Below are 18,886 nucleotides of genomic sequence, written 5' to 3' on the forward strand. Positions count from 1 at the left end.
AGTGTTACATATTAAATGAATGGGTAAAAGTGTTATATATTAAATGAATGAGTAAAAGTATGTATACGAAGTGTTATATTTCCTCCGTTCCGGAAATTCGCATCATTTATTTTTTACATTATTCACACTACGACTTTGGCTGTTTTTATGATTTGTATGTAAGAAAATTTTAATCATGTGGGGTCATGTTAGATTCGGGTTGATATATATTTTTTAAATATTATTTTTTTTTATAATTTTTAGTTGTACACGATTTGAGATATTAGGAGTCAAAGTAGTAAAAGTCATCCATGGTGCAATATTTCCGGAATGGAGGATATAAATATTGTCACCGTTTGCATAAATATTATCATTATTGTATTAATTAATGTCATTGTTGCCGATGATTTGTACTTTGTTTGACTTTTCAACATATTGTATGAAAATACTATTTTACCTGTAAGTATAGATAAATTTGTCGCTGGTGACCGGGGCCTAACCGACCTCTCCCGAAAGGGACGATTTTGTAACTTTGCCGATCAATCTGTGTCTAATTCTCTATCCCTCCTCTCCCCTTCTCTCCTCTCCTCCCCCAGCAAAGGCGCAAAGCATCCACATACAGTGAGGTTCGACGAGTTCAAGGTCCTACCAATTTTCTCCCAAAAAATCCCCCTCAAAGATATTCGGCTTCAACCTCAAATTCCGCTGAACTAAGTGGTTGCTGTTATTGTCAAATTATTTTTTGTTTAAAGATGAATAATAATTATTTTGATAATAGTTCAGCAGATCACCGTAAGTATTCAATAATTATGTTGAATTTTTTTGTCAATTGTTTTTTGAATTTTATTGATTGGTTTTGTTTTTTTTGAAGAATATCGTGTCAAAGGAACGGAAATCTTTGTTGGTGGACTTGCTCAATCAGTTACTGAAGCCTTAATTCGAGAGGTTTATTCTTATACCTATCTAAATTGGTCTTTTATTTGTTGTAAACTATTTTTTTCTTGAAAGTTTTGTTTTTACGAGTCGAATTTGTGTGCATGCTATTATCCTTGAAAGGATAGATTATGGCCTGGTTGGAGGAATTGGAAGTAAAAGAAAAGAAAGGAAAGGAAAAATAACGTTTTTTGTGTTTAGTTCCAAAAATTATATGGGAAAGGGAAGGGAAGGAAAGGAAGGGAATTGGAAGGGAAACTGCCTTAATAAAAGTTTTACGAAAGAGAAAATTAATATATGTCAAACAAAATATTAAATCTTATTCCCACGTTTTCCCCTTCCCTTCTCTTACCTCCTTTACTATTGTTGTACCAAATATGAGATTCCTATCACTTCCTTTCATCATACCAAACGTGGGAAAATATATTTTATTTGTTGCAAACTATTTTTTTCTTGAATTTTATGTTTTTATGAGTTGAATTTGTGTGCATGCTATTGATATTATCCTTGAAAGGATAGATTATAACTTGACACATTTATGAGATGGGAAATTAGTAGAATACAACTTGTGCTTGTTGTTTTCTCTTGTTGATACATTATCCCCTTTCGGAAAATATTGGAGGATGTTTTCCCAGTGGTTATGTATTGTCGACATTGGTGGCGTATCCAGTAAATTTTCTGAGTGGGTCCACCTTTTCTCTAGAAGAATGCACCAACTGTTAATATAGGTTGTTTTGATTGATAACTGCAAAAAAAATATATATATGTGGCCCCTTAAGATATGAACTTGTTCCTATAAGAAAAAAATAAAAAGACTTGAACTTGAGATCCAAATACATGCATTCACCGCTATGCTACTAGCAGCTAATGTAAGATAATGTGAGTTAAAAAGTCTAATACCACTTAAGATACTATGGATCCATCTCCTACGGTTACTTTTGAGGAGCGCTGGTGTGGTATTGCAGAAAGTTCTTGGTGTGGGGTGGTGGATTTCTGTTTGGAATTCTTCTATGGTAGGAAGCCCAAAATTTTCTTAAGTCATGGTCGTTAGAATTTTGAGTTAGCCAATTGGAGTTCTTAGTAACCAAAAAGAGTGTTATTCAATTTGATTTCATTTTTCAACTCAAACTTTTGAGTCAACACAACAGGGATTTAAATCTTGGAAGTGGCCACAATTAAGATAAGCAGACAACAATTTATGGAAGAACTTTTGTGGCAGATTTGGATGGTTCATGGCTGTTGCGGCTTTATATAAAGGTCGCGGTTAGCTCGAAAAACCGCCACAACGCGGTCACTATTTTTTGATGCAACTGGATTTAGTTCCCTGTTGTCTATATTGGGTGTTTGAAAGTGCAACGCTATCTTGGTCATTTTCGCTTATCTTTATTTTTAAAAAATGCTTTTTAGGTGTTCTCCACATGTGGGGAAGTCGTGGAGGTACGGATGATTAAGGACCAGAAAGGCAATGCGAAGGTTCACTTTTCTGTCCCTTTCAATTATTGATTAGTTTTATTTTATTTTATCGTGTTATGTTATATTGCTATCAGAATTTTATTTGGCATATCATCCTATTTCAGGGGTATTGCTTTCTTCGTTTCTCAACCAAAGAAGCTGCTGTTAGAGCTGTGAAGGACAAAGCTGGAATTCTGGTAAGAGTGAGTTGCATTATGTAACTGCTTGGAAATTATTACAAAACTCAAAACTCTAACAATCTAAATCAAAACGTGCTTGAAAATAAAAACGTAAGGCCCTTTATATAGGCAATATAAGAATTTTAAAATACGTAGGAAACAAACACCTAATTATACAAGCACTCCTAATAAAAATAAAATACGTTATTGTTTAAGACTTCTACTAAAACACTAAAAGATACGACTTATCTTAGTTAGACTAAGATTAAGCCTAGAAGACTCCTTGTACGCCACTGATTCTTTTTTCTAGTACAACTCTTTAAACCCGAACTGTGATGTTGACTTTGAATCTTGACCATAACTATTCAAATCCACATCATCTTGCCTTTCCGAAATTGTATCGTCACCCTATGGCTTTAGCTCTATAATATGCTTTTTTTTTTTTTCTCATTTCATTCATAGAGCCGGTCCAGTGTAGTTGATTGGTTTTTTTGAGTGCTTTATTTAATATGGTGGGTGAGAACTTCGGCATAAGTGCTTGTCCATAAAAATTTGAGAGATCTTTTGTTGGTCAATTGTGGTAGGAGAAGGTTTTCCGTCGGGTGAATTTGATGAGATTTGTCACTTAAAGGTTATAGACAATCTTTCTCTTAAGAAAATTGTATGACTTATGGGTAAGTGGATGGTGTGACATAAATGAAAAAAGTTGAAAGTAAATTAGTTAATCATGTCCTTGGGAAAGGAAGCCTTCTAGAAGAGTTCTATTATGATGAAGTATGGGATTGATAGGTTAGGTTGGTAGGGTTAGGTTGGATGGCATGCCAATCACTTCACCTGATATTTACTAAATTAATTGAATTATTATGATGAACACACTTTTTACTGGTTGAAATTGATTTTAATCGATTCACCAGTGGATTTTTTTTAAATTGAGATTACTAAGGTTCTATTTTCTAAAATTGATTTTTACTTATTAAAACTAATTTTAGCTGAATATTAAGTATGTTTTTAAGTTGAAGAGAGCATGCCTAGTAAGACTTCTTATTGTGTTAGTGTTTGTACTTTGGAACCCCATCATGTTAGGTTTGGAGTTTTTATAGCGAGTTCTGCTAGGGTTTATAACGAGTACGTTCAAGGCACTTGTTAGATGGTTTATAAAGAGTCAAAAATCTTCTTTTGGTACCATGCCTGGTGTGAGAAGTTCTTTGAAAGGTTTGCTTTTATGTAGATTGAAGGCAGTATCTCTCGAGGGGGCTGATGTTTATCAAGTAATTCCATAGGACAATAATCACAAGCATTTGGAAAATGTACTTTTGAACATTCCCAAGTGATTAGGAACAGGAAGCTATGCTTATTTGTTGCAATTTCTCTTACCATTTAGGACTTTAAAGACAATGATGCTATGATCTTGTACTTTGATTGAATGCTGATGATCTTATGACAGTATTATCTTGTTTGTACAACATCATTGTGAGGCGTTGAAATGTTGCCACTCTACGTATCCAATAAATTATTAATTAAAAAGTAGAAAAAACAATTACGTGATAAACAAGTTAGTTCGGTGCAAATAGATGTCGTCGTTTAAACTTTTATCTTTTCTTTTCACTTGGGGTTGATGTGCTTGGTAAGATAATGGAGAAAAGATAGTTGAACTGAGTCAAGGTGGGGAGAGAGGAGAGTCATGTGTCTTGTTTACGTCACTGTGCATGACCCAAATCCATTTATGTTGATTTGTTTACGTCACTGTAGGCATGACCCAAATCCATTTATGGCGCCTAATGTATTAAATAAATGACAGTCAAATTTAAATAGGCAAATGTAATTTAAAAGCCCAAATTAATTAATTTTATTTATCATTTCTAATTAATGGAAGTCAACCTTTGACTTTTATATGGCATTTATAATTTTTTAATGCCTACATTTACATAGATTATACACACTGTTATGGTCGCTGACGTTGCTATATTCAATAGAAGGTCCAAATGTTGCAATCTTTGATGTGATTTAAGAATTGAGGATCAACGTCTCCAAATGTTGCTTAGCAGAGATTAACTCAATCATAACATTATCGGAGGTGTTATTGAATCAGATACGCAAATTCATAGCTGACTATTATTTGTTTAAGTCTGCTTCTAAGAGTGTTCAGCTGAGAAGTTCTATGGGTATCTTTTGATTGGAAGAATTGTGAGGAAGTAAGGACTTTATGAGTGGAAGGATGTCTTAGTTTCATAGGATGCTCTTAACTTGCTTACACGGTTTCCCTTTCTATTACTTTTCCTTACTTAAGATTCCATGGTTGTTGTAGATACGGCCAAGAATATTACGAGATATTGGGGGCGTTGGTTGGTTAAAAGAACAAGAAACAAGTTTGTGAAGAGGTATATAGTGTGTCGGTCAAAATGGAAGGAAGTTTGGGATTCGATAGTTTTTCTTGCAAATGTTTCTCGTGGGAATGTGGCGGTGAGAGGATGATGTGGATTCCATGTAGTATTGTGTTATTAGGGGAAAATCTAGGTAGTGCCAAAATGGATGTTTTGCGGTGACACTTGTTTGTCCGTGGAAATTTATATTTTGGGTGCCCTCTTCTTCTCCCCGTTGGCTATATTTTAGGTAGTGAGTAGAGGACGTTTGAAAAGAATTTAGCTTTTTAAACAAAAGTTGAATTTGATTTTTTTAAATGTGTATCCTTTGCCTTATTATTTCCATTTATTATCACCGGGCAATACTCTTTTTTTTTTTAATTTTTATATATATATATATATATATATATATATTTTTATATATATATTTTTTTTATATATATATATTTTTTTACCTGTAGAATGCTTGGGATTTTCATGAGTGCTTACTTCGATGTTCGAGATTCTTGATCTTCTGTTTTATGATATGTTAGATTTTTGGTTACGGATAGGTGATTCAAGAGGGACATTTTCTTTTCAGTTTATTTATTTCTTTTTACTTCGCCTCCTCGATACCTTTTCCACATGAAAGGCTAATGTTCCTCTTTAGGTGCGAGCTGTTGTGTGGAAGGCAAAAGCCAGGCTGTTTTAGATACGTGTATGGGGCGGTTTTGTGTGGAAGGCACTTCTTGCACTCTTTGTATGTGGAACTTTCTAGTTTTCCCCTTACTATTTAAATTCCTTCCATTGCATGTTTGGGGGATAACATCTTATTTGGAAAATATTAGCACTTAAAATTAATAATTAGTTGTTTGTATAGTTTTTTCATGAAATGCACCAAATACCCTTAACTTTTCAGAAATGCACCAAATACCCCTGAGGTTTTGTAAACATGCACAATATGCTATTAATGACCATTTTCCATTAATTCCGTGAACTTTTCCGTTAACATTGACTCTAATTTTTCAATAAAAAAAAACCATTGGCTCTAATTTTTTTCCCCCCTTTTTTTCTTTTCTCCATGGCAGTCTCTCTCCTTTTCTTCTCCTTCCATAGCTTCTCACCATCTCTAATTCTCAGCCAACCATCTGCGGCCCTTCCTCTACTTCTCTACCCCAAGACCATTGTTAATTAATCCCCAATTTCCGATGTCCTTAAAAAAAAAAGAATTATGAAGAAACTAGCCGCGAATGTCGGTGCTACACCAACGATAACGCCACCGTGAAGTCGTGAACATTGCAGCCCAACTACCATCTCTGCCAGCACTGGCTGCCATGGCCGCCCCCGTATTCGATTTTACTTCAATATTTTTTTTTAATTTGATGTGCAAAAATTGGGGTGTGTTTTGTTGCAAATTTTGTTAATGGTTTTATGGATTTTGACGAGAATGTTTAGGGTGGTTTTAACAATTTTTTGGGGTGATATAATGGCTTATTTTGGTTGGTATGGCTGGGTTTTATGATGATGATGATGGTGAAGAACAGGTGAGAGAAAGTTGGGCAAGAATGAGAAGGGAAAAGGAGGCGGGCTGCGGGAAGTGGAGGCGATAGTACTGGTACTCTGGTAGACAAAAGGTGGCCACGTGGGTACCCACTTCCCACCTTTTCTTTTTATGATTAATTATATGTGAGTGGTACTTTTATTTAAAACAAAAGGTAAAAAGAAATGCAAATCTCCCACTCACCGTCACCAACGACGCAAAACTCACCGGAAGAAAATAAAGACATAGCCATGGCGATTATCTAGGCTAGTCAATTATCAGCGAAACCAAAAATTAAAGAGTGCAATCAACTCGTTTTTTCTTCAACAACAAATGCCCCAATATAGTTGTTCTTCTCCCGCCTTTCCCTACCGTCAATTTCTAGATATAGGGCTTCAAATTCTTCAAGATACAATGTCTTTGTTTCCGGGTAAGGCCTGGTAAGGCCTAGATCTGAGAAAAAGAGAGGAAAAAGAGAGAAGGGTACATCTTAAAGCTTTAAAATCCGTCCCCAAAACGTCCCCATCAACTTCCCTAGCCGTCCCCTACTGAACTTGACGTACCCACCATTCAAAAGTCGTCCAGGGGACGTGTCTCCGACGTATCCGTCCCGTACCTGCACCCACACTGTACCGTACCCGTCCCCGGTACAGGAAAGGACACTCCGGGGAAGTACCCGTGCTTCATAGGTAATCTGCACCAATCTGTCCAGATTTTGTCCAGATCGGCACCGATATCTCTAGATCATGTCTAGATCAGTGGTATTATGTCCAGATCATGTACAGATCATAACCAATATGTCCAGATCAAATCAATATAAGAGAACCGATCTATCAAGATCATTTCCAAATTTACACCAATTTGTCCATGACCAGACGAGAATTGATATGTCCAAATAATATCTAATCAGAACGGATCCGTCCAAATCATGTCCACCATCAAAGCTGATATGTCTAGATCATATCCAGATTAGAACCGATCTAGATCAGAACCGAGCGATTTGTCTAGAACCGATCTGTCCAGATCATAACCTATAGTCCGGATCATGTATAGATCATAAATAATATGTCCAAACCAAACCCATTTGTCGATTTCATGTAGAGACCAGAACCGTATGTCCTACTCCTAGATCATAACATTAATACAATATTTGATGTTAATATTAATATAATGTTTCATGTTAATATTAATAAAATAGTTCATGTTAATACAATAGGTAATTTTTTTTTCTTTTTTCAATTTTTTCGTTATTATTAATATTAATACCTTATTTCATGTTAATACGTTTTATTTTTTGAATAAAAAATATTTAGATGAAGAACTCAAGTTAGAACTCAAGTTCTATATAAATAAAAAGTAGTTAAATCACGAGCATAGTCAAATCGATAATGTATAATTTACAATGACTATATTATAAATTTGAATGACATTTTTTACTAGTAATATTGATTATAACTATAATAATTTAACCTTTTAAATTAATAATAATTGTAAGTTTTTATTCAAATCTTAATTCTTAAGAATCAGACAGAAAAAAATAAGTTCATATTGGATCAGACCTGATCATATCAGGAGAAATAAGGTGAACTCTATACGTTTTCCAGTGCTTCTGATGCAGTATTGGCACTTGGTTGTATGGTGTCCTCCTTAGGAAGTATTGTCTTTATTGCGGTTTTTGCAAGAGGAAAAACCACATTATGTAATCTCTACTTTGGGCCGATTACCAAAAAGAATCTGTATCTGAACTATGATGACTTTCAGATATGGTCCCAGACATAATGATGTTAATTCTTCATTAGAACTATACTTTTTTTAATAAAATTTTATGTGGAAGTTTATGATTACATGCATCGACACTCCCCCACCAGCCTGTCAGACACAATACACAGGCTCTAAATATCACATACTTCGTATGTTATTTTAGATGAAATATTTTATACGAAGTATTAAAATTTTAATATTTAACAGAGTTAGCACTGTTATGCCTGTTACCATTTTAGAATGTCATCTTCACAATTGGGATTATTTTGGAATACTTCAATGCACAGAAAGTTTTCGGCAAATTTGCCAAAGTAGGGATTTTATGAAGTGGTTTTGTTTTGTACTATATTATACCTGAGAAATGAGAAATTTGAGGTACTCGGATTTTTAGAGTATTCATGTATCTCAAGCTACTTGTTTTTTTGCGACGGTTTCACCTTCCTCTTCTTTTATGTCAGCTAGAAGGCAGGAAAATTGGGGTTCTTCCATCAACTGAGCAGAATTCACTGTTTCTGGGTAATCTTCCCAAAGGTCAGTTCCAGTTTCTTCCTCTATCTTTCAGTCATTGACGAATGATAAAAAGCTTTATGTCTTTCATTATTACTGTCAATGCTAAGATTTTATGTTTGAACTTTGTTTCTTTCAGAGTGGAGTCCGGATGAGTTTGGCAGAGTGGTTAGGCAGGTATGCCTGTAGTTGCGTGACTGTTTGTAAATTTGTGTAGTGTTGTTTTGGCTGAAAAAAGAGGCTCTCTTTTCCTGCAGGCTTTTCAGGATGTGGATTCTGTAAACCTTGTCATGCTGTCTAGCGATGGAGTTACCCTTGCTACTCAAAAGCAACAAAATCGGGGATTTGGTTTTGTGCATTTCTCATCACATGCTGTGAGTAATTTTCCTCTCCTTCTGAATGTTTACTTTCCTAAGTTTGACCTGTGGAGATGATGGGTGACTTATTATTGCATCTGAATTCGTACAGGCTAGAGGCTCAGGTTCGTGAGGTTGACACTTGGTTCAGCATGTGTTGGATAGGGTTATATTAAAATAAGGGCTTCAAAAAAATAAAATTAATAACTGACATCAATTAATAGCTTTTTTGGAACCAAGAACAAAGTCTGAATTCCAAGTTCCAGCCAATTAGGTATTGAAAATCAGAAAGATTCACTCTATGTTGACCAGCATCTGGAATTTTTTTGATTCCCAGGTGTTGTTCATCATCCATAGCAATTTAAACTAATAGAATATATAATTACTTTTGGAATGTAAATTTTTCCTTCCATTAACAATGTGGTTTATGAGATTCGTGGTTTCTCGATTGCAATTTGCCCTTCTCCACATTCAATAACAATATTGTTTCCCATTCCATGCTTATTCGTATTGCCTTATTGCCAATGTGCTTTATACTTTATCAATTCTCATAATCGTTCAATGCTATTTCATGGCAACTTGTTTTCTGCCGTCTCTCATGCTGTCATGCATCAAAGAATATCAGAAGTGCTAAAATAAGCTGTTAGACAATTCAAACATCTTAACAGAAAACGAAATATCAGTGTTCTAATTAAATTATGATTAGAACTATTCTTGTTACTCTGAAGTATCAAGTACAGTTCAACATCCACAGTTCATACTCTACCTGTTCTTGAATACTCGCAACACTTTGTTTGCGCGTAATTTATATGACAATAACACAGTCGTGCATCTTTTCCACCTTAGGATTTTTTATTTTTTATTTTTAACATTTTTCCTGGGGGTAGATGCTTCCTTGTTGACGAGTTTGATTTCCCAGTACATATTATGGCTGAATTTCCAGATTGCTGTATAAAAATAAGGAAGTTCCATGTTGGTATGCCATTTTGGTGTATACAAATAGTGAACTGTTGCTGGATTCGAAAAGAAAAGAAAAAAATACATGTGCCTATTCTATCCAACATTTAGCCGTAATTGTTTTCATATTTGACAATCTGTATTCCAATTTGTCAATGGAGTTTTGTCTGGCATTAATGTGGCAAATTCCCTTACTTCAGTATATATATATAATCTCGACCGCTCAATCAACAAGATCTAACGGAGCAAATTCTCTCTGTATAATTAAGGGCTACGGGGCATCTGGTATGAGTAATTTTAAAAAATAAACTGCAAAACCCAGCTTTTCCAAAAATCGGTCCTCGTGTTAGCTGCTTGTTTCTTTCTCTCCCCCCTTCTTTTCCAACTCAACTATAATTAAATTCAATTCCATGAACATATTCATTTTTCTCTCCTCTCCTCTCCTCTCCTCTGCCCAACCAGCCACCCCACCACAAACGTTGTAATTCCACCGAACTTCCTTAATCCATAATTAGGCTCATTTTCTCTCTCCTCAAGCATCCAACTATATGAGCCAACATCTTGACCCTCATGTTTCTCTATCACCCCCTCCTCCCAAACAACCACCGCACCACCACAGGGAATAATTTAAAAAGTTAAGTGCAATATTCATGAAGTAATTGAATCAATAAACACAATTCACTTGAACACATTATTTTTGGCAATAGAATTTGCTTATTTGTTTCCGGAAAATTTACTCATTTGATATTCTTTTTGCTCATTTACGAAATGAGCAAATTGTTTTGCTCATTTTCACGAAATGAGCAAAATGTTTCCAACTCCTCCTTCCTATCCCGTTGTTCTAAAATTTATTGATTACTTGTTCATCAAGTTATAATGTAGGTTCTTTATTTTTCATCCCCAATTATGTGAAATTTGAAGACCCTTTTTTTCTACTCAAGTATACTCATTCTCTCTCCTCAAAGAATTAATGAAGTTTTAAAGCTAAATTCAATAAATTTCTTTACATTCCCCCATTTCTTTTCTACTAAAAAACACTCATTCTCTCTCCTCAAATAGAATCCATTGAAACTTTTAGCTTAAACTCAACAAAGTTTTTTAAGTTCAACTAATCTTAACAGCACAACATAAACATGATTGAATCAACTACTCTAATGATGATGAAAGAAGAGAGAGAAAGAGGAGGAATAGAAACATGGATGAAAATCTTTTTCTTTTAATTAAGATGAAAAATGGCTTATTCTAGTTCAAATTTAGAAGATTATATGCAAGTATTATAACAAAATTTTAAATAATTTGAAGATTAAATACGAACTTAATTTGAACAAATTTGGGAAATTTGGTGAGCAGAAGTGGAGTTGAAGTTTATGTATGGTTTCTTTCATGTTCTGAGAAAACATAAAGCTTTAAAAAAAATAATATATAAAATATGTTCTACAAAAACATACATCATGTTCTAAACAAACATACAACATGTTCTAACTTGTATAAGACAAATCTGTTTATTTACAACTTTGATATTAATGAACGCGGCTAATCATGCGGTTAGATCCCTCCTAATCCAATGGCCTAGATTCATTTTTATATAAGGAGTGTACTCACAAGAGTGGTGTTTAAGGTAAATCATTAATTGTTACCAATCAAAGAAATCTCTCGCTGACACAAATACTCTGTATCTGCTTATCAGTTTCTGCTCAGCACCTAAAATCTTATTTCAAAATTGTAATTACTAATGCTGATATTGCCTAATTAGGGCTTATCAGTTCCACAATCACCTATCTCAATACCTCCTTAAAATTGATAATTACAGGCTGCTGGACATGCATTTAGATTGAGCTCAAAATCAGAATTTGTTCTTGGTGGTAAATGTCATCCAACTGTGCAGTGGGCTGAGGAGGAACCTGAAATTGATCCAGAGGAACTTGCCAAGGTGGCCTGTGGCTTGTGTTTTATCTTTTTTTTCTTTTAGTGCCTCTTTCCCTCGCTGTGAATACGGAATATACTTGACATGTTGATTGCTTAACATCAGGTGAAGATTGCATTTATCAGAAACCTTCCGACTGATGTAACTGAAGGGTTTTTGAAGAAGTTGTTTGGTTCTTATGGAGAGGTATGAGCCAATTTTCAGAAGTTTGTGTAAGTAGCAAAAGGTGATTCTGTATGAAACTAATTTTGCAACATCTATGGCATTTCAGATAGAAAAAGTAGTTCTGTCTATGAAGGGTCAGTCACAAGTTGGGTTTGTCCATTATGTTAAAAGACAGGTAATATATCCTTTTCTACTATATTACTCCTATGGAGATGCATTCTTTACCTTTGTTTTTAGTCTAGTGGTAATACTCTTTTATTTCATTAAACGTCTGATGTAAGTGAACTGCTTTCCTAACTTCCACACACACATGTGGTGGTGGGGTGGGATGGGGGGGGGGGGGGGGTGTATGTGCATGTATAATGTGTGCGTGCGTGCTTCGTGTATGATAAGAACAAAGAACCAATATCATCCGTCAAAACTCAACATTATAGCAAAAAAAAATATTAACCTAATGATTCAATCTCAGTGTTACCTGGTTCGCCCCTAACCCCCGCGAACCGCGAACCGGTTCGCCTGTACCAATTCGTGGTTCTCCGGCGATCCAATTCGCGATTTTTCACGAACCAAACCAAAACCCTAGTTTTAACGATTGAAAGTCCGGGAAAGCGATAGAAGATAAAATATGTTGGGGCTTTTGTTTGAGAATTACATATGTGTTGATTCCTACCTTCAATTGTTGTTTTTGTTGTTCTTTCGTCTTGCTGAAAATAATAGCCATGGATGAGGTCGAGGTGAAGAACTGGAAAGCCGAACTGCCGAAGAATGAAGATGGTGGTTGCTTTTTATTTGTTAATTTGAATTTTAAAAAAAATAAAATAATCCATACCGCTACCCGCGAACCTAAAATCAGCTACCCGCGAACCGCGAACCCGAACTCGTACCCCGTACCAAAGCGAACCACGAACCAGGTAACTCTGTTCAATCTTAAACATCCACTGATGGAAATCTTTGATCGCAAGTTTAAAATTTTTAATGCAAATGCAATCATTAATAAATATAATCAGCATAGCCTTGAAAACAAACTTCAAAATTTATTTGTATTGAAAAAGTAGAGAACAAATTGATAAGGGGTGTTTGGTTCATCATAGGAATGTGGTATGGGGTTAGATATCAAACCCATGGGTTTGGGATGAGTCATACTTGAAATCCCATACTTTGAAAACATATGTGTAATGTCCAACCTTTTACACCTTGGATGATACCTGAAATCAGGATTCTCAGAGAGAGCAGACAAGCCCCTTGGCAGGTATTCCATTCCCAGAACCTTTCTTAAGCCTTTCTTAGCAGGGATAGGAGTAGTGGGAAAGCCATTAATCAGAATAAAATCTAGTCGGAAACCCCAATTCAGACAACGTGTAATGTCCAACCTTTTACACCTTGGATGGTACCTGAAATCAGGATTCTCAGAGAGATCAGACAAGCACCTTCACAGGTATTCCATTCCCAGAGCCTTTCTTAGCAGGGATAGGAGTAGTGGGAAAGCCATTAATCAGAATAAAAGCTAGTTGGAAGCCCCAATTCAGTCCAGTGAGTCTTAAGCTTTCTTCAGATCAACCTTAATCATACTTCTTGGAGTAACATTTTATCAGTTCACAGAAGGATGTTATAAGAAATAGCTCTTTTAGGAATAAAGGCCGCTTGAGAACAATTGACCACATCACCAATAACTGCCTGCGTTCTGAGATGAACTGATAAATTTGAGCATAAAAATAAAGGCAGAAATTATATTAACTAGCTTGATGGATGAAGAACACAAAAGGGGATAAAAGTAGTGACTTGAGGCCACCAATCTCTAGGTTTAGTGACTTGAGATCACCACTCTCCAAAGCCTAAGCTTTACCAAATTCTCAACATATCCTTCTAAACCTAGTGTTCCCTTATTTATAGCCTCTCTACTCTAACCACCTAATTTGTCTTCTAGCGTTAATACTACTTGCACTACCCATTATAACCTTTACTATTTAGTTCATTACACGTTCTAGAAGTGAGAATCTTGGAGATGAGTTTATAGACAACTGAACAACAAGCAATTGGCCTGAAGTGCTTAATACTTGTAGCATTCTGAACCTTAGGCATGAGGGTGACAGAGGTGTTGTTAACTCCTGTAACAAAGAACTCCTTCACTGCCTCATAGGTATCAGATTTCACAACACCGCCACCGCCACCCCCCCCCCCCCCCCATCCAAAAAAAAAACTATCTAAACCAGGGGCCTTATTTATATCAATTCCTTGAAGAGCAAGATCAATTTCTGAATCTGAAATGAATCTGAACTGGACAAGAGATTCTGCAGCAGATGCAGAAAGTTGCTTCCCTTTCCTCACAATGTTCACATTAATGCCAGTCAACCTAGCAGAGGCAGTGCCAATCAAACTCTTATAAAACCCACTTATTTCAGTCTTGATCTCATCCACAGTTTTCAATTTCCTCCCTGTACTATCATACAACACATCAATACTATTTCCGGAATGCCTCTCTTTCATTGCACTGAAGAAAAATTTATTTGAATCACCAGCTTGCAACTATCTACTCTAAACTTTTACTACAATTTTTAATATCACCAGCTTGCAACACATCTACTTCTTCCGGATATTATGAAAAGGCCTTGTAGTTTTTGCGAGATAGGGGCATAGGGCCGAACCCTTACTTTTAACATATGTATTTTTTATGAAAAATATGCAAGAGAGTTGTATTTGTGCACAAGTATTTTTAAGATAATTGTAAAGATATGGGGCCTGTTAGCTAGCTTACAAGTATCTACAAGATTTTGGCCAAGTTTCTATCTAATAGTTGGATTTTTCTTACCTGGTACGGTATCTCTACCAACCATAGTGTGTTTTTTATTTCTTTTGTAGCTAATGAGGTAATGGATGATCCTTGTAGGGGTGGGCACTCGGCAGTCTGGGTTTTATATTTTGAGAAAAAGTTGCGTGAGTCTTGTTGGAATTTTTTGGATGAGGCGAGTAAGAACAAGGATTTTGGTCCTAGGTGGAGGACTTTTTTGAGGTTGTCTTTCACCGTATGTGTTTCCTGTCCTAGGTGGTGGTTTGGGGCTAAAAATACCTATTCATGGTTCAGTTTTGTTCTGCTCAGAAGACCAATCAAGTGATGGGTAATTTTCATATGTATAAAAAGTACCTTTGGGCATATCTCATGTTATCAGTTCACTTTGTAGTGTTTGTGCTGTTGCCGGTAAAAAATTTCCTTTTGATTTTTACATTGCCATTTTGCATAGCGGGCGCTTCTTATTCCTAGGTTTTCTCAAATAAAAATGAGTACTTTTTTTTTTCAGGATCTTGACATTGCAGTCAAGGAGTTGAATGATAGGACAGTCCATGGGCCAAATTCTGGTTGGTTTAAGCTCCAGGTATGTATTTGTGCGACCGCAGAGATGTTACTTATGACTCTCATTGTTGTCTCTCATAAGTCCAATGATTTTTTTGCTATTGAATATATAAAAGGAATTTTGTATTCACAGGTGGAAGTTGCAAGACCCTTTGGGAAAAACAAGAAGCGAGCCCGTGAGGGATCAAGTAGGGCAGTGACTAATATGAGTCCATCCAAAGTCTTCAAAGCTGAACCTGGTTTCACTTCTTCGGGTGGCCCTATGTTTAAAGTCCTAGAGGTTGGTTGATTTATGTATTTATTAGGTTTCTTTCCTGGAATTTTGTCACACGTATGAGATAAATTTTCTTTGGGATGTATTGATAATTGCGTATTTGCGTGAAGAAAGTTTGTGGACTTTGTTAGGTATTGGTATTGGTATTGGATATGGATATGAATGTGAATCCAAATACCTAATACAGAAACTAAAATTTAGGATGTGGGCTGTCCTATATTTGGACTTCAATATGGGGATATCACATTTATTAAATCATACGAAGTTGTAAAATGATAGGAATTTATAAAATAATGGGGAGAGAGAAGATACTAGGTGTCTGTTAAAAAAGGTTTTTCAATTTAAATACTCCATCTTAGTCTTTTTGAAAATTCAGAAGCTGAAAAAACTTAACATATCAAATAAGAGCCACCTTTTCAGATCTTCTTTCTTGTTCTTTTGGGTGTAAATTGTTTGTTTTTTATATAAATGTGAAGGTATGAACTTGATTTGACTGCAGTCGCGTTGTCTATTTAATTTAAGGCATACTTTATACATGTAGACCTGTCAAAATTCGAAAATTTACACGATCCGAACCTGCTTCGAAAAATACTGGATTTAGAACAACAGTTGACCTGAAACCCAACTTTTTGATTGGCCTTCTTTAGTTCAAAACGGCCGAGTAAACATCTTATGCATCGACACACGGTTTTTATTGGGAGACAAACCCAATACTCCCTCCGTTTTTATTTAATTGCATTACTTGCATGGACACACGGTTTTTATTGGGAGACAAACCCAATAATCCCTCCGTTTTTATTTAATTGCATCACTTGCATGGACACACGGTTTTAAGTGGCCCATGCAAGAATAATATAAATGGTGCAAGTGAGAATTCTTTTTTGTAAAATTGCAAGTGGGGTGAATAAAGAAATGAATGAATAAGAAGTGGGGACTGTGCTTTTTGAGGGGTAAGGCTGGGGGTGTCATATTTTATTATTTCATGGGAACCATAGATTGGGGGAAAATATAAATAAATAAGAAGTGGGGACCAAAGGTTGGGAGAGAAAGTATAAAATAATGAAGAAACCTTCCAAAAGAGGAAGTGACATTTTAATAAAAAACGGAGGGAGTAACATTTTACATAATAATACTTGTTCTTATTTATTAGTAGAAATTATGGTCAAAATAAGATAAATGAATAGTATCAAAAGTAAAAAAGGTGCAACTATTTAGAAACGGGGTAGTATGTTTTTTATAAATTGTTATTGTACTCGTGGTTTTTGTATATTTTTTATTTATTGAGATATGGTTATATATGTCAAACTAAAAAATGGAAATAAAACAATTGCTAACCCGTTGGTTGACCCAAATCCAAAAGATTTGGCTCATGAACAAGCATGCTGCGACTGAAACCTGAAACGTAACATCCTGAACTCGAAAATTTGCAACCCTAACCCGACCAGCAGATCGAGCTGTTTGACACAGGTCTACTTGAATCCAATAAACAACATAATTACACTTTTGTCTAAATGATCTCCACTAAATATCGATAATCCATATCTTACACAGTTGAACCGAATCCAAAATTCAAGTCATCAACTTAAGTGATGATGTTATCGTCTCAGAAGTAAACCTATTTTTAAGTAAACTTGCCATTACACTTCATTGAATATCGAGAAACGTAATTTATCTCTTTCTAAGTGAAGTAACACAGTTGTCGTGTTCCTAGTTCCTTAATCCTGCGATGATTTTTATTGTAGAAGTTGTCAAAGTTTGTGTCTGATTTTGACAAGCCCTTCGTGTTATGCTTAGTTAATAGTTTTCTACGTTGGCAATTGACTCCTTTTTATGTGGGTTAATGTGTTTAAATAGTAGCTTGAGCTGAATTTGATTCTTCTGTAAGTTGATTCTTTTGAAGAGCGGGGAAATGAACACAAATCATTGTTTCTGCTGTGTTATTTTTTTGACATGGAGATTTACTATCAGGAACGTATTGTTGCTGATCCATATGAAGCAGCTGTAGTCTCACTACCTGCTGCTGTCCAAGATCGTTTGCTTCGGATACTTCGACTGGATATTGCTACCCGTTATGATGTAAGCGCTGACAATATAACCTCTTAGCATGTGCTGTTTCTAATTTCTTGCAAACAGCTATTTGTCTTTATTTTGTAGATAAAAGATCATTGTTGCCTTTGTTAATAATTCTTCTCTTGTATTTTTTTGATATGTGATTATTGCTGGTAGATTGACATCCGATGCTTGAGAAGTCTAAAGGAGATCCCAGAATCAGCTGCTATATCTGTCCTTGATCAGGTTGGATTTTAGTTGTGTCTTTGTCTCCATTTCTCATTTGATGCATGAAACCAACTATACTCTCCTGTATGCAGTTCCTGTTATCAGGAGGAGAAGAAATTGACAAAGGAGCATTTCTTGCTGGACTAATTACCAAGGTATAGCCTGGATCCTTTAATACATGTTCTATTGAGGATTTCTCTCACCTGAAACATTGTCTTGTTTAGTACCAGGTCAGAAGTCTAAGGACAAGTCAAGTACCGGAATATATACCAAGAGATTATACATCAAGAGAAAATGAATTTATCAGCGTAAGGTCGGAATTCGCACGGCTACCAAGTCGAAGCCAGGTTCCAGTTACGGACTCCTTTTCTTCTCATGTGGCCACCTCACGGTCAGTTGTATCCATTTCTTTCCAGCCTTACACATTTATGCATGCACACAATGAGTAACTCATGCACACTTTCACTTACCAAGGAAAAGAACTCAAGACTAAGTGGAAGATATCCTTTAAGACGATGAGATCTATGATTTTTCTATCTGGTTAATTTTTGCACACGCATCGAAACACTAGTTGATCTTATGCTGAGGGAGTGAGAATACTTATTCTAAAGTCAGCATATTAATTGTTTTAATGATATGAATAAGAAATCGAGCTTCAGTTCTTCTATAGAGTTTCTGTTGTGAGGATCTATTTTTTCATCTGGCCAGTGTTTGTAGACAAAATCTATTCTACTTTTTTCAGAAATGGGTGCTAGTGTTGGGAATATAATATATATAAGTTTCAGATATTCTCAGGGTTTTAAATTTATTTCACTGTGGACTGGCCTAAAATTGGACTTAGGTGGGGGTGTGTTGCTGGCAGTCGACTACATCCCCAGCCGTACCTCTGGGGCTGTG

The 18,886-nt window shown here is 35.6% G+C and overlaps 1 protein-coding gene across 4 annotated transcripts in view; it reads left to right on the forward strand.

The window, feature by feature from the left end:
- The first annotated feature begins 469 nt into the window (after positions 1-469).
- Positions 470-18,886, forward strand: part of LOC110801127 (heterogeneous nuclear ribonucleoprotein Q) — a 29,895-nt gene continuing 11,478 nt past the window's right edge. The window contains exons 1-16 of one of the 4 annotated variants that reach the window (XM_022006442.2): positions 470-771; positions 851-924; positions 2,320-2,385; positions 2,490-2,561; positions 8,642-8,714; positions 8,830-8,867; positions 8,948-9,064; positions 11,814-11,933; positions 12,033-12,113; positions 12,199-12,267; positions 15,386-15,460; positions 15,572-15,718; positions 17,681-17,788; positions 17,939-18,007; positions 18,082-18,144; positions 18,214-18,380. In XM_022006442.2, the coding sequence (XP_021862134.1) occupies positions 732-771; positions 851-924; positions 2,320-2,385; positions 2,490-2,561; positions 8,642-8,714; positions 8,830-8,867; positions 8,948-9,064; positions 11,814-11,933; positions 12,033-12,113; positions 12,199-12,267; positions 15,386-15,460; positions 15,572-15,718; positions 17,681-17,788; positions 17,939-18,007; positions 18,082-18,144; positions 18,214-18,380 (1,379 nt within the window). In that variant the 5' untranslated portion in view covers positions 470-731. The remainder of the gene's footprint in view (positions 772-850; positions 925-2,319; positions 2,386-2,489; positions 2,562-8,641; positions 8,715-8,829; positions 8,868-8,947; positions 9,065-11,813; positions 11,934-12,032; positions 12,114-12,198; positions 12,268-15,385; positions 15,461-15,571; positions 15,719-17,680; positions 17,789-17,938; positions 18,008-18,081; positions 18,145-18,213; positions 18,381-18,886) is intronic. The other 3 variants (XM_056830163.1, XM_056830162.1, XM_022006443.2) reach the window with 3 other exon arrangements.

The sequence above is a fragment of the Spinacia oleracea genome, chromosome 5 (assembly GCF_020520425.1).
Source record: "Spinacia oleracea cultivar Varoflay chromosome 5, BTI_SOV_V1, whole genome shotgun sequence".
Taxonomy (NCBI): Eukaryota; Viridiplantae; Streptophyta; class Magnoliopsida; order Caryophyllales; family Amaranthaceae; genus Spinacia; species Spinacia oleracea.